The sequence below is a fragment of the Purpureocillium lilacinum genome, assembly GCF_023168085.1.
Source record: "Purpureocillium lilacinum CBS 284.36 DNA, scaffold_5, whole genome shotgun sequence".
NCBI lineage: Eukaryota > Fungi > Ascomycota > Sordariomycetes > Hypocreales > Ophiocordycipitaceae > Purpureocillium > Purpureocillium lilacinum.
Window position 1 is genome coordinate 735,757 of NW_027072115.1, and position 13,602 is coordinate 749,358.

General features: G+C 57.2%; 5 protein-coding genes across 5 annotated transcripts; 2 read left to right on the forward strand and 3 right to left on the reverse strand.

Annotated features, from left to right (window-relative positions):
• Positions 1 to 468: 468 nt before the first annotated feature.
• PLICBS_006826 (uncharacterized protein) lies at positions 469 to 1,518 on the reverse strand (the record flags this gene model as incomplete). Its single annotated transcript, XM_065601064.1, has 1 exon — positions 469 to 1,518. The coding sequence occupies one exon, from the start codon at positions 1,516 to 1,518 to the stop codon at positions 469 to 471; it is 1,050 nt and encodes a 349-aa protein (XP_065457136.1).
• A 1,771-nt stretch (positions 1,519 to 3,289) lies between these two features.
• PLICBS_006827 (uncharacterized protein) lies at positions 3,290 to 5,992 on the forward strand (the record flags this gene model as incomplete). Its single annotated transcript, XM_018320207.2, has 4 exons — positions 3,290 to 3,856; positions 3,910 to 4,023; positions 4,086 to 4,155; positions 4,617 to 5,992. The coding sequence occupies 4 exons, from the start codon at positions 3,290 to 3,292 to the stop codon at positions 5,990 to 5,992; spliced, it is 2,127 nt and encodes a 708-aa protein (XP_018180104.2).
• A 459-nt stretch (positions 5,993 to 6,451) lies between these two features.
• PLICBS_006828 (uncharacterized protein) lies at positions 6,452 to 8,422 on the forward strand (the record flags this gene model as incomplete). Its single annotated transcript, XM_018320208.2, has 1 exon — positions 6,452 to 8,422. The coding sequence occupies one exon, from the start codon at positions 6,452 to 6,454 to the stop codon at positions 8,420 to 8,422; it is 1,971 nt and encodes a 656-aa protein (XP_018180105.2).
• A 242-nt stretch (positions 8,423 to 8,664) lies between these two features.
• Positions 8,665 to 10,497, reverse strand: PLICBS_006829 (uncharacterized protein; the record flags this gene model as incomplete). Its single annotated transcript, XM_018320209.2, has 1 exon — positions 8,665 to 10,497. One exon carries the CDS (start codon positions 10,495 to 10,497, stop codon positions 8,665 to 8,667), a length of 1,833 nt encoding a protein of 610 aa, XP_018180106.2.
• A 1,403-nt stretch (positions 10,498 to 11,900) lies between these two features.
• PLICBS_006830 (uncharacterized protein) lies at positions 11,901 to 12,845 on the reverse strand (the record flags this gene model as incomplete). The annotated part of the gene is made up of 1 exon (XM_018320211.2): positions 11,901 to 12,845. One exon carries the CDS (start codon positions 12,843 to 12,845, stop codon positions 11,901 to 11,903), a length of 945 nt encoding a protein of 314 aa, XP_018180108.1.
• Between the last annotated feature and the right edge of the window lie 757 nt (positions 12,846 to 13,602).

Genomic DNA, 13,602 nt, shown 5'->3' on the forward strand with positions numbered 1-13,602 from the left:
TGTGCCAACGGCGCAGTTGCGTCGTGACGCCATCGCAGTAAGTGTTCACATCATCCTGAGAGTAGATCCATTCCCTAGCCTGGTTGCCGCTCTCGTCACTGTTGTAAGATGCCGGCAACACATTGATTGTTCTTCCCTGTCGCAAGTCCAGGCACACAAGCAAAGCCCCGCGGCCTGGGACGGACAAAAGGACACGGACCATAACCAGCCCGCAGTTCAGCAACGCTCCAATCGCCAGCGGCACATCGATTGCGAAGCCGTCGTCCGACTTGCGTGTAAAAATTGCGTTGTAAGGGCCTCGTGTTTGGAGGTGCATTAGTGACTGTTCGTCGAAGAGCTTTATGAAAATGTGCTGCGCGTCAATTCGGGTTACCGACGATAGCTCCGAGAGGCTTTGGCAAAACACACGCCCGTGCACGAAGTCGTGCCAACACCATGACCTGACGCGTATGCTTTTGCCGATAAGCATCACAAAGGCTGCAGTGTCCACGAGAAGGATGCCAGGTTAAAGGGGTCAACGCCCGGGATGCGAGTGCCCACAGCCAGGCCCATGGCGATACCCCCACAAGCGAGGGAAGCGCATAGCGTCATGAGCGCTGCAACGTATTTCTTGCAATTGACCATGACACCCCGCTCCTGTATAGCCCACGAGTCCATCTGTTGTTTCTCTGTTTCCAATGTGCCCGGGTATATAATTCCCAACCTGATGGCGTATAGGAGTGTTCCGGCCTCTGCATCCTTGTGTTGTCCTCGGAAAAGGTATCCGCTGGTGATGGTACTGTTTAGTTGGATGATAGCCTTGGTCCATGGAAAGAAATATATGTCCTGTTGACATGGAGCCTCTCTCTGTTGGCGCCCACGTGATCTGATGTCCTCGCAGAGGATAATGACGGCTCTCGGCGTAGCGAGCATGAGAGGCACGACAACACTAATGACGTCGCTCATAGACCGGAGACGGGTTCGACGCGGAGCTCGATATTTGCTCTCGGCGCGTGTGAGGATCTGGCCCTGAAGCACAATATGTACCTCAGTGCCAAGAGACTCAGTAAACGCAAACGACTGCCCTGTCGGAGACCCTTGGCCTGAGTTTCCAGCCCGGTCGTCCTGACCCGACAATGTTGAGCTGGTGACACATGCTTCTGGTTTTCCGACTTCCTCATCAAGGCTTCCTTGGTGTATTACGCTCACAACAGCCTCTGTCACAATGATTGGCGCCCAAGCTCGGTCCGTCAAGGCGGGGTCCGAAGAACCAGAGTAGCTTTGGTCTAAGTCCCTGAATACCAAAGTCGCCATCAAGGCAAGCGGTCTCGTGTAGAAAGCTGCTGAGATCTCGTATCGCTCGAAATTGGTGGGGTCGAAGTCCATCAGGCGTACGGATGACAGCATGATACGCAGTAGTTCGAGGATGGCGTACTGAAGCCGTGTTGTGTGCAAGTAGTATTCCATCTCGATGGCCTTGACTCGGGTTTCCGAGCTGACAACGCCGACGACCTTGACATTGTGCCGCGCGGATATCATAGGTGATAAGGACTCGCCATCGCCGTTTGCGGCGGCCTTGTTGTGTGTCCCGTGTTGATGGCACTCACCGCTGCTCATGTAACTCCTGCAATTCGTGAGGGAAGACTGAGCAGGATGCAGCCGCTGGTTTGACACAATCTTGAGTTTGGCCGATATTTTAGCCAGTGCCGCGATGAAATGCGGGCATGCTTTTGGATGCAGTGGGACGGCGGAGAAAGGTGCACAAACTGCATGTACGCGACTGAGCACAGCAGTGCAGTAGCCCATAAAGTTGTAGTGGTCTTCTTGTAGTGAGAGCTCCTCAGTCGAGTATTGAGGACTGGTTTGAGAACTTTGTGCCGCCATGGCCTCAAGGTGCTTCCGACTTCTTGCCAGGATGTCGGGATTGCAGAGCTCTTTACAGTTGATTGCGAGTGCAGCTTGCGAGTCGTGAACGATTACATTGATGGCGTCCCACATGCGCTCTGCAAAACGTGAGGTGACTTTGTGAGCATCCAAGGAGTCTTTGGCAAAGATTTCGGCGCCCCTGGTGGTTGCGGGATGGAAGAGGAAAGGCGCCTCCGGTGCTTTGGTTAGGTCCATCAGTCGCGAGATCTCATTAGTCCATAACTCCAATTGGCGTGCCTCGGAGATGCCGTACAAGGCCTAATTATCGAGATTCACGAGGTCTCTGGCAATAACGCCTCGAGAGATGTCGGACACAGCAAACGCTTTGTATGCCATGGTCGCTCTGAGAACATCTTCGGTTGTGTCGTTTAACGGCGCGGATAGATCGAAGTGTGGGTTGTCCGAAGCCTCGCCAGCTTCCATGCTGGCGTTCGCTAGCTCTGGTGAAGGGTGGGGAAATGTATCTCCAGGGTCAATATTGCCGAGCGGTATTGACTCTTGCGTTGTGTCCATCTTGATGGTCGTGGACGAGTTGAGCCACTGCAACGGAGTTTGATGGATGAGAGTCGCGAATGGAATCCCTGTGGCTAACTGGCGGATTGGTCCCTCATGTACGAAGTATGGAACTCACGTTAGTACCCTGTGGGCGGACAGAGAATCTGGAACGAAGTGGCTGGTTGCACATTCTGCTGTACAACGCCGCCTCTTTTCGTATACTTGTATGCATTGCGTTGCGACCAGCTTAGATTACAGGACTGGTTGATGGCCACCTGTCTCTTCGGGAGTCAACTTGCGGGCTAAAATAAGAATGAGAAGGCATGTAATTGCAGGGCTGCTGGCAACACAACGGGCATCCAGCTGATGCAACTGCATAGGACCTGCATGGTTCACGCGGGGCCTGCTCATATTGCGATGGTCTTGTTGGCCAGGCTACGAGTTCATGGTTTGCTGCACATGTCGACAACCGCCGCTATTCAAGATTTCTTCCGTATTCCTATTGCCCGATTGCGGGTGTCCCAGCATAGGTACCTGACCTGAAGTTTGGTCGGGATTCCAGTCGGGAATCGGGATGCGGTACAAATTGCCATAAACAGGGGTCCCACTTTTGAAATGCGTTGAAGTCTGCACGGGTGCCCGCGCTTATGGTTGCCGTTCCCTCTCCCAGTGTGCGTACTCGTAGTATCATCAATGCGAGTAGACCAAATGAACAATGAGAAGTCTGGTCCCAAAGAAGAGTAAGTAGGTAAGCATCCTGATCGCTAATGAATGAAAACCGTAAATACAAGTGCGTCGCATCTCCTGGAGCGTTTCGCTGTATGAAGCTCCTTGTTAAGGCTTCGCTTCTCGCCATCGCTGGACTACGCCGATTGCTCATCTCGTCATTATGGCTCCCTCCATTGTTCGCGACCTCGAGCTCCCCTCGCATCCCATCCCGGAATCACTCCAGACACCGTCAGCAGCCACCCCTGTTCCTGCTCTCTTCTCACTCGCAGGCAAGACCATCGCAATCACCGGAGGCGGGCGTGGCCTCGGCCTTACCATGGCATTGGCCGTGGTCGAGGCCGGTGGCAGCGTCGCCTGCCTGGACGTGCTACCGTCTCCTGGCCCTGACTGGGCGAGGCTCGAGAAGACTGCCTCCACCAACAAAGCCTCCGCGTCGTACCGCATCTGCGATGTCATAGACGACGCCGCCCTGGGGGCCAGCATCGATGAGATTGCAGCTGAGGCTGGGGCGCGCGGGGAGCCGCTCTGGGGTTGCATCGCATGCGCTGGAATACAGCAGCAAACACCGGCGCTTCAGTACCCAGCGGCCGACTTTGATAGGATGATGCGCGTTAATGTGACGGGCGTGTTCAATACATGCAGGCACACGGCGCGGATATTGCAGGAGGCGCGGCGGCCGGGGAGCATCGTGATGATTGCGAGCATATCGGGTAACATTGCCAATCGGGTGAGTCGCGGAAAGTCCTCGAGAAATGAGCGCGAGGCTGATGAGATGAGAAGGGCCTCACATGCACGGCGTACAACTCGAGCAAGGCCGCTGTGCAGCAGATGTGCCGCTCCTTGGCGCAGGAATGGGGCGAATACGGCATTCGCGTCAATACGATCTCCCCTGGTGTAAGTGGTGGCTCCCCGTCCGGTGTAGCCAAGCCGCAGATGTGCTAATTTTGGTACTGCAGTATATTCGGACGGCCATGACGGATCAGCTCCTTGCAGAGAATCCGAAGGTCAAGGACAAGTGGATGGCTGGTGCGTTGCTTGGTAGGCTCGGGGCGCCAGAAGACTTCAAAGCGCCGGCTGTGTTTCTGCTGTCTGAAGGGTCGTCGTTTATGCACGGGGCGGATTTGCGGGTTGACGGAGGACATTGCGCGTCAGCTTAATTGTGAAGCGAATGCCAGTTCTCAGCCTTGCGACACCAGTCGCTATGCATGGTGAGATATCGTGACCTTGGAATCCGACCTCACACGAGTGAGGATGAGCTACCCGCGACACCGGACGCTTGACTTATCAAGCATCGCCGAGGTGTCCGTTTAACCCACGGAAGAAAGATGCTTTGCTGTCCATCTGGGGCTGGACTCAAAGTGCCGTTGCGGCTGAGATTAGCGGGCATGGGTCAACACTCGATCTCGCGGTGTGCCTAGCGCTCGGCGAGGCTCATTTGTCGTTTTGTGGCTGCCTTGACAGGCTCCAGCTTTAGCCTCATATAACAGTTGACGACGCCGCCCTCATCAGGTTTCACAACATATCTCAAAACGTCATGGACAAACTACAGCTATCACAAGGCGGCTTGCACAGGCTGGCCAAGGTGGGCCTCCACGACAGCATCGTCGGCTGCATCGTCGGCTCGGCGCTGGGCGACGCCGTTGGCCTCTACACCGAGTTCCTGTCCGGCGAGTTGTCAGCCGCAGCATATCCCGATCGCAAGTTTGTCCTCTCTCCCGCGTCGCAGGCGACGCCTTTCCGCAGGGACACGCACCGGGGACCACACCGGCCGGGCGAATGGACCGACGACACCGACCATGCCATGCTGCTCCTGCTCTCCTGCTTGCACACCGACCTCAAGACTCTGGATCCCAAGGACCTCGCTGCGAGGCTGCATACGTGGGTACAGTTTGGTTTTCTGCCGCTCGACACGCTTCCTCTGGGGCTGGGCCGCACGGTGGGCGCCATCGTGAGAACGAAGACGTACCTCGATGACCCGGAGGCCACTGCGCGACGGCACTGGGTGAATGCCAAGTATAATGCGGCACCGAACGGTAGTTTGATGAGGACGCATCCGTTGGGGCTTGTATGCCTGGACAAGAGCGTTGAGGAGACCTTTGAGGTTGCCGCGGCGTTCTCCGCTGTGACGCACGTTGATCCTCGGTGTGTCGTCGCCTGTGCCATTGGCACCGCCCTCGTTCGTGGCCTGGTGTTGCAGGAGGTGCGCAGCGAGGCGGACATTGACAGCATGGTTGAGACGGCCATCAATTGGTACGCGAGGCACCGAGCGCGAGCACTGCAAGACGACCCGGAAAGGCGAGACGAGCCAGACCTCGACGCCACGGAGCTGCGACGGCACGCCAAGGTCGAACACCTCAAGGACCTAGAGTTGGACGACAGCTACAAGATCGGCTACGTGTACAAGACGTTCGGCTCCGGCCTACATCTCCTCCGCCTCGCCATGCGCAGCACATCAACCGGCACGCTCACATCCCGCGCGGCGGCGTTCGAGCCGCTCATCACAGACCTCATCATGCTCGGCGGCGACGCCGACACCAACGCCTGCTTCGCGGGCGCACTGCTGGGCGCCTATTTAGGATACGTGAATCTCCCCGTCAACTGGCGCGAGGGGCTACGGCACGGCGCGTGGCTGATGGGTAAGGCGGAGGGCCTATGTCGGATGCTCGGCGTCGCGGACGGCGAGTACGTCGGGTCGGCGGACAAGGAGACGGCGCGGGACGGGGGGCGAGGCGGGATGCCGTCCGAGGCGGACATGGAGAGAAAGGTGATGGTGTTGCAGGCGTGGATGGCGGAGCAGGAGCAGGAGGCGAAGAGGAGGGCGAGTAAGGCGGAGGATAAGAAGTGGTTCAAGTGGAAGAATTGAGGTGGACTGCAGTAGGTGGTGATTACAGTGATCTGCGGCACTGTGGCCGGCGACCGTCTTGGCGGGGTCGCTTGGACATTCCTGTTTGGGAAGCGGCCAGTGTTGCCGCCGGACCCATTCCCGCCGATGTCGCTGGAGGAATAGACGAGTCGCAGGTCCCTTTGTGTCACATTATGTACTGAACCCAATTATTCTTGTATCATTGGAATGGAGTTCTAATGCATGCAAAGGGCTTTCTTTTGCGGGCTTGTTGCACGTATACGTGAAGGTGCTGTGCTGGATTGCACTGGTCGCTCTTGCCACGAACGAGACAGGAAGGAGCCACCAAGCAACCGGCAATGAGCAGCTCCGGAGTGTCTCGCCTCCACTTCCTCAGCGGCTGCGCCTGCCACAACCGCCAACGCCCGTCTTGGTCTGTCTCCAGCATCACATCGCCGTCACCAGCGCCGCGGCGTCGAGATGGACTCCTCACCGGCCGCGTCCGCGTCCGCGCCCGCCAAGCGCAACCGCACGCGCACCGGATGCTTTGCCTGTCGCCGCAAGAAGCGCAAGTGTGACGAGCGCCGCCCGTCATGCGGTGCCTGCACTCGTCGCGGCCAGAGCTGCGAATGGGGCGTGCGCCTCAACTTTCGCGCCGAAAACGCTCGCTGCCTCGACGGCTCGCATCCGTCCATGGCTCGGGCGAGGAAGCGGCCTCCCAAGAAGTATGAGATTCTCGATGTCACGTCGGACGTGATCCGCGGGTACAACGTCCTGTCACCGCCGCCGACGCAGCTCCATTACTCGCCTCGAGACGAGGAGGACAGACGTGGAGGAGATGCGGCTTCACCTACGTTGACCACACCACCCGCTGGTCGTGGCGAATCTTCCACTGCATCTACCGGACCATTCGCATACGACACCAATTCGTCCCTGGCCGCGACGAATGGCTCACCCAGCGGCCACCGCCAGACGGAGAGCGCCGTCGCCAACCTCCTCTACTTCAGCCAAGGCGGCCATCCCTCACCAACCCTGCCCATCGGCTTGGATGTGCCCGAATACATTGATCAGCAGCTCCAGGCAATTACCCCGGATGGCACAAACTCCATCGAAGACGGCATTTTTCTCCCTGGCTCTGCGTACCACGAGCTGCATTCAACTCTGCGCAATCACTTGATCCACGAAGTCAAGTCGAACGCCCCCACTCGTCAAGCGACCCCGAGGTTCGAGTTCGACGACAACGATGGTGTCAGCCAAGAACCCGGCAAGGTGCCCGAATATGCACTGGACCTGTCAATATCCGTCGCCCAGCTGCCTTCACTGCTACCCAAGGAGGACGAGTGTGTCCTCTGGCGGAACTGGTTCGACGAGGTCTCCCCATGGCTTGACAAGTTTGACAATGACCGCCACTTTCAGCAAATCATTCCCACCATGGCCCCCGACCACGATCATCTACATTACGCAATTCTTGCACTCTCCGCGCGTCAGATGGAGCTCAAGGAGACGACTTCGCCGACCGATCGCTCTCTCGCGTTGTATCAACAGGCTATCCACCACCTTCTGCCACATCTTCCCTCCCGCGGCACTGCCGTCATCGCTTCGTGTGTGATCCTATGTGTCCTGGAGATGATGAGCTGCTCGCCCAAGGCCTGGCAGCGCCATCTGGATGGCTGCGCCAGCCTTATGGAGGCCGTTGGCATAAACGGGTTCGTCGGCGGTATTGAACAAGCCCTTTTCTGGTGCTTCGCCCGAATGGACGTCTGTGGCGGCCTCATCTCTTCCGTCACGACTCTCATCCCTGTATCTCACTGGGCAGCCACGATGGGCAGTAGCACCAACGATCTCGACCAAGATGTACAGAGATTCCGAGCTATACGAGACTTTACCGGCTGGTCCAATTATGCCGTCTACCTCACGGCCCAGGTGCTAGACCTGCTCGCGCCTTTATCTGATACGGCCGCCCTGCATGTCGGGAATCGTTCAGATCCTGCCTTTCGGGCGCGATGGACCAAACTTTGGCGGTACATATCCGAGTGGCACGATGCCCGGCCAGCTCCGCTGCTTCCAATAATGACGATACCCTCGTCCACGAAGTCTCCCTTTCCGACAGTCATTTTCTCCAACCCCGCCGCCATATCCGGGAACCAGCTCCACCACACGGCCTCTTTGCTCATGCTGCAGAACCAGCCGCCAGGTGTCAGACTGACTCCGCGACCGCGCACCATCCTTTGGCACGCACGGAGAGTCTGTGCCATAAGTATGTCCAACGAACACCACGGGGCCTGGACAAACGGGATTCAGCCTTTATGGGTTGCCGGGAGGTGTATGAGCCACCCCGAAGAACACCGAACTATTCTGGAGCTGCTCGACAGAATCGAGCGGGAGAGCGGATGGAGAACAAAGTGGCGCGCAGAAGACCTCAAAGCATACTGGGGAGATTTGGAGGAGTAAAGCTTGCGACCACATCGTCACGAAATTGCCGGCTACCAGAGTACAGCTCTCTATTCACTGAGCAATTTTGTAAGCTCAAACTGTCTACTGCAGCAACAGCAATGTCCTTTCGGCATCGTTGGCGGATAGCCCGACTTTCCTACGGCACACAACCGTCCAAGAGCCAAGTAACTCGTCTGCGTTGTATCAAAGCCCCATTCAACCACAGCCATAACTGGATCGGAATCTCCGGCACCGAACCATTAGTATCTGCCCTGGATGCGCTCCGCCGCAATTGCGTACGACGACATGTCTTCGGCACCGACTTCGTTCGGGTCGAACCCAAACTCGACGTGCTCCAGGCCGACCGGGCGGTCCTTCTCGAGCGCGAGCTTGGCCATCTCGGCCTGGTTTCTGTACGAGCCGAATCGCCACTCGAGCACTCTCCGGCCCCGCGCGTGGATGAGCTCGTTGACCCCATCTCCCTGCCACACAATGCGTCTGTCAAACCACTCGCGCAACGTTTGCTCGTTGACGAAATCATCCCGTCCGGTGATGATGAGAACGCGGCAGTTGCGTCCCGCCACTTGCACCTCTCCGCTCTTGATGCGATTCAAGGTGATGCGCGTCCGATGGCCGCGGACGTAGAAACCTGGATGAGCGGCCTCGTCGCGGAGCCTCTGCGCGGGGCCAGGCTTGAAGAAGACCACTTTGGCGGCGGCCGTGTGAAACTTGATCCCGTCCGGACTGTTGATGAAGGAACAGAAAATTCGCCCACGGGAGCCGACACTCTCGAGCAGCTCCGCGTAGGTGATGTCCTCCGGGAGATTGGTGATCCAGACCGAACAGTTGAGTCTGTCGGGAAGGATGTCGTTGCTGGCATTCTTTGTTGTATGCATGCCCTTGTATCGTACAGAAAATTTGGACGAGCAACACGCCTGGCTGCTCAGAGCAGGCCTCGCGACTTGCTGGCCCTGGGCTCGTTCCTCTTCGGCGGCGGCCAGGCAAGCGCGCATCGGCGTGAAGCCGGGAACTGCGAGACTCCGCATGCCCCTGGCTGGGAATGCCGAGGATGCAGGAGACACGTCTATGGGCTGCGTGCCAGCCGCGCTGTGACCAACCTTCACAAGCGAAGACGGATGGCCCAACCGACCCAAAGCAAGAGAAGCAGGGCCTCTGTCGCCATGGTTATGCGACAGATTATGGGTTCGATCGTTGCACCGCTGGGTGTGGTCGTTTCCGGTGAGCGCGGGAAGAGCTACACGAAGGTCCTGCATGTTGAAGGCGCTCTGCTGCCCGGGATCCTCGGTGCAAGATTGTCCGTCGCGGCCATTCTCTCGATTCATCAGAGGCGCAGAAGGCGCACCAACTCTTCCCGTCCGAGGTGACCAAAATGGATCTTCGGCGGCCCAAGAACTCTGTGTCGCGCTTCGCAGTGCAGTTGACAGACTGCTAGGTCCAACTCTGGGTACAGATGCCGAGCGCTGATGCCAGAGCGATGCGGCAAAAGGAGATGGTCTGGCGACGGCACGTTCTTGTGGCTCCATGTTTGTGAAGACAGGCGCTGAGAAGGGAGACTCCTGCTTCTGCGCGCTGAATTGCAGAGACTCCCCACCGCGGCTGTAGTCTTCCTTCACCGTCGCCAAGCTGGCCATGCTTAGCCCGCGGTGGTGGTGCGAGTTGCTGACCTGGCCGTAGGGCAGAGAAACAGGAGATTCTAAAGAGCCGTAGGCACTGTCGGCAGGCTGTTGATCCTGGTGGGGGAAGCCCCGCGAAGAGAAGGGAACACCAAGCCAGCCTGCTCTGTTTGCCGGAGCAAACGCGTCCATCACGGCACGGTGGGTGAAGCCGCGGCCGGCATCCGGATCTGGTGCTGTGTCGTTGGTGGACTGTGATGCGACATCTTCATATCGAACTGGGGTGCGCGGCCTTTCGTTGCGAGGAAAGTAACGGACATCATACGGGCTGGGCGTGAAGCGCGCCGACGAGCCTCCCGACGACGCCGGCCCTGCGGTTGAGATTCCGCTGGTGTCCACCACAAGAGCCTTGCGATTCTTTGCCACCTGGTCCGTCTCGGGTCGCCGATAGGGTTCCATAATGAAGGCCTGCCTGGACCGAGCCAACTTCTTGCATTCAAGGCGCCTTCAACGCCGCGAGAGCCTTCAACGTTGCGAGGGTCAAAGTCACTGGGATGGAGCCTGGATGTGGCGTGGAACTAGTAGGTTGAATCCGGAGAGGTTGTTGTTGAGGTGAAGGTGAGCTCTGCCTGCGGGAGGTGTGTTCGGCGAGTTTATATACTGCCAGCTGGCGGGCCGTTTGCGCGCGGATCAGCACAGGTGAATGTGAACATGAACGGGTCCGGGCTGGATTAACTGCGTCGAGAGTACTGAACAATAGGGCAGTTGCGCTATTGACTCGGGCAGGTGAGGTACCAGCCAGCTGTTCGTTGCGGTGGCGATGGGTCGGCTCAAACCAGTGAATCGAGCCGTGTATGAGAACACGGCCGGGTGGCCTCCCGGTCTACTGGTCATGTTGAGTTGCCGGGCCTGCAGCCCGCCTGTGAAACGGTGCATGTATCTGGTGCAAACCGAGGGTTGGGTGTGGTTTACCGGGCCTAGGGACTGGTTGTCAGCTGGCGCGGAGTTCGGAAGCAAGCAGCTCAGCTCAACTCAACTCAGTTCAAGGCACTTCAACCAGGTCGACCATGTGGTCGGTGGGTGGGGGCTTGCGTGCGCAGAGGAACCTGTGAAAGAGCCTGCGAAAATGCAAGTCTCGGGTGAAGAGTGTGCGTGATCAGAAATGGCCGACTGCGTGACTTGCGTTCATTTGTGCTGTGCCGTTGTTTGCGGTGCCTGTCTCAAGTGTCGAGATGGGGACGGCAGCGTAACTGGAGTTGAGTTGATGAAAGGCCCTTGTAAGTTCATGTCGCTGAGACCTGGCAAGCGAAATAATATGGTCTAGAATAATGGACTCTTTGTGTGTGTTTAAGACTGGGGAGAGATCTGTAGTATCGGTTGAAGGCGAGAGGCGAGAATTCGGGCATCAAACACCGCACCGCGATGTTTGACCCAGGGTGCGCAGTGAAATGCAGAGTCTTGTACCAGCTTGCAGCTCACTCATCTCATCATTGCCTTGCGGCGGTTTTGGGAACCTGGTGCAGCTTCCACTGGACGGGCGTATGATGTGCGAACGCGTCGCAAACGGCAGCGAGGTGGTGTCCGCACATGATGGGCTTTGCCGGCGAAAGGAGCGGTTTGCTGTATTGTTATGAGACGCTGTCCACGCGAACCTGCGATGGTTGTTTGGTACAGAGACAAGGCAACGCGTCGACCGTGGATTTTCACAGGAGAGTCTGCACATTCTTCACGAGAGGTGACGATTGTCGTCCAGACAAAGGCACGCGCCCACGACCCCACGACAGCTCGTTCGCGAAGTACACGACCTACACCATCACAATCGGATAAGATTCGCAGGCTTTCCTAATACTGTCTCTTTCTTTCTAAACAAACTTTTGGAACCACTGAACCATCTCAGCGGGCTTTTCGGCAAAGTAGTTGTAGCCGTCGAATCGCCTGGTCGAATCCTCGATCCAGATCAGTTTCTTTTCCTTGCTGCCCAGAGCATCGAAAATCTCCTGACTGTCCTTCGTATCGATCAAGGCGTCCTTCCGAACCTGCGCAAACAGAGTTGGAACAGTCACATTCTTGGCTAACGGTATGGGAGTCAGCTCTTTCAGGCGGAAGCCGGTCAATTCGTGGATCCGCTTGTCAAAGGCCGCCACAGTTGCCGCAACGTCGAGGTTGGAGTTGATGGCGCCCTTCTCCACGAAGGCGTGCCCGGAGACGGCCTGCAGGAGGATAAGGGCCTTGATGTCGGAAAAGTATTCGGGAAAATGCGTCATGGCGTGGATGGTGGAGTTGCCGCCCATGCAGCGGCTCAGAAGACCGATGGAGTTATCTTTGGTCTCGGGGCGCGAGCGGGCATATTTGAGAGAGCCGACGACGTCGCGAGCTTCATAGTATCCGAGAGCACCGCAGGTACCTCCTGAGCCTTGATCGCTGATGCCATGGTTGCGAAGGTCGTAGCAGATGACGTTGAAGCCAGCGTCGTGGAGAGCCTTGTAGTCGGGCAAGAAGTTGACTTCGAATCCCCCAAAGCCCCCGTAGCCCTCCAGATGTCCGGGATACCCGTAGCGATTGCACGTCATGGGGTGGTTGGCAATGATGAGCTTCTTGGAATTGGCTGCAGGGATGAACCAGCCCTGCAAGATGGTACCGTCAAGGGAAGGGAAGAATATGTCCTCGTACTTCATGCCATACTCGTCTGGTCGACGCAGTATGGGGGAACGCTGGCCGTTTTTGAACAGCTGCGCGTAGGTCTCGACCAGTTGGCCCATCGCCTCGGGAATCGGTCCGGAATTGCTCTCGACTTTGGTCGCGCACATGTTTGCGTGTTACTGTAAGATGACGCAGGAGTTCTTGGCACAAGAGTGGTGACAGGCGTTAGTTTATTGGAATTTCTGATGAATGTTTTTATCTGGAGAGAAACGCAATTCATCCTTATATACATGTGAACTCCGACGGGTGATCGGCCGATAGCCTTCGGTAAAGTCGGCCCCGCATTTGCGATCGTTCCGCCACATCGTCAGTTTCTTGCGCGCCACCCCGCGATTGATAACGCCTCCAAACGTCGCATGACGTGACAGCTGCACCTATCAATGAGTTGCTCGGCAAACTCTCAAGCCGCATATGTTCATATTCATACCCTACGGCAATTATTCAAGGATGGCCAGAAAGGAACCACAAATGAACCCCGAGGTATGCTTTTTAGAATGAATGCCTGCGACGGAGGTTGTCAGTTTCCAGGTCCCCATTCCCCGTCTGATGAGGCACTACGGCGTCGGGAACATCGGGGTGGGGCCGCTGTCTAAGCCACTGGAATGTGTCAGTTCAGCTGCGGAGTTGTAGGTAAAGCAGAAACCCACACGGACAGTCCCTCGCAGACGTCGGGGCGGGTTTCCAACCGTCCGTTAAAGCCGTTGTCACTCGTTCCCCGGCTTGCTTGATAGCAAGCTATTATTTGACGTCCGAGGGCTATGCATCTGGATCCCCCTTCGGAGCAAGTTAGGCTGATGAGATTGTATCTGCAGGACGCTGTGATTTGACGATGCGGAGGTCGTTCATGGCCACATGCAGTTCTAC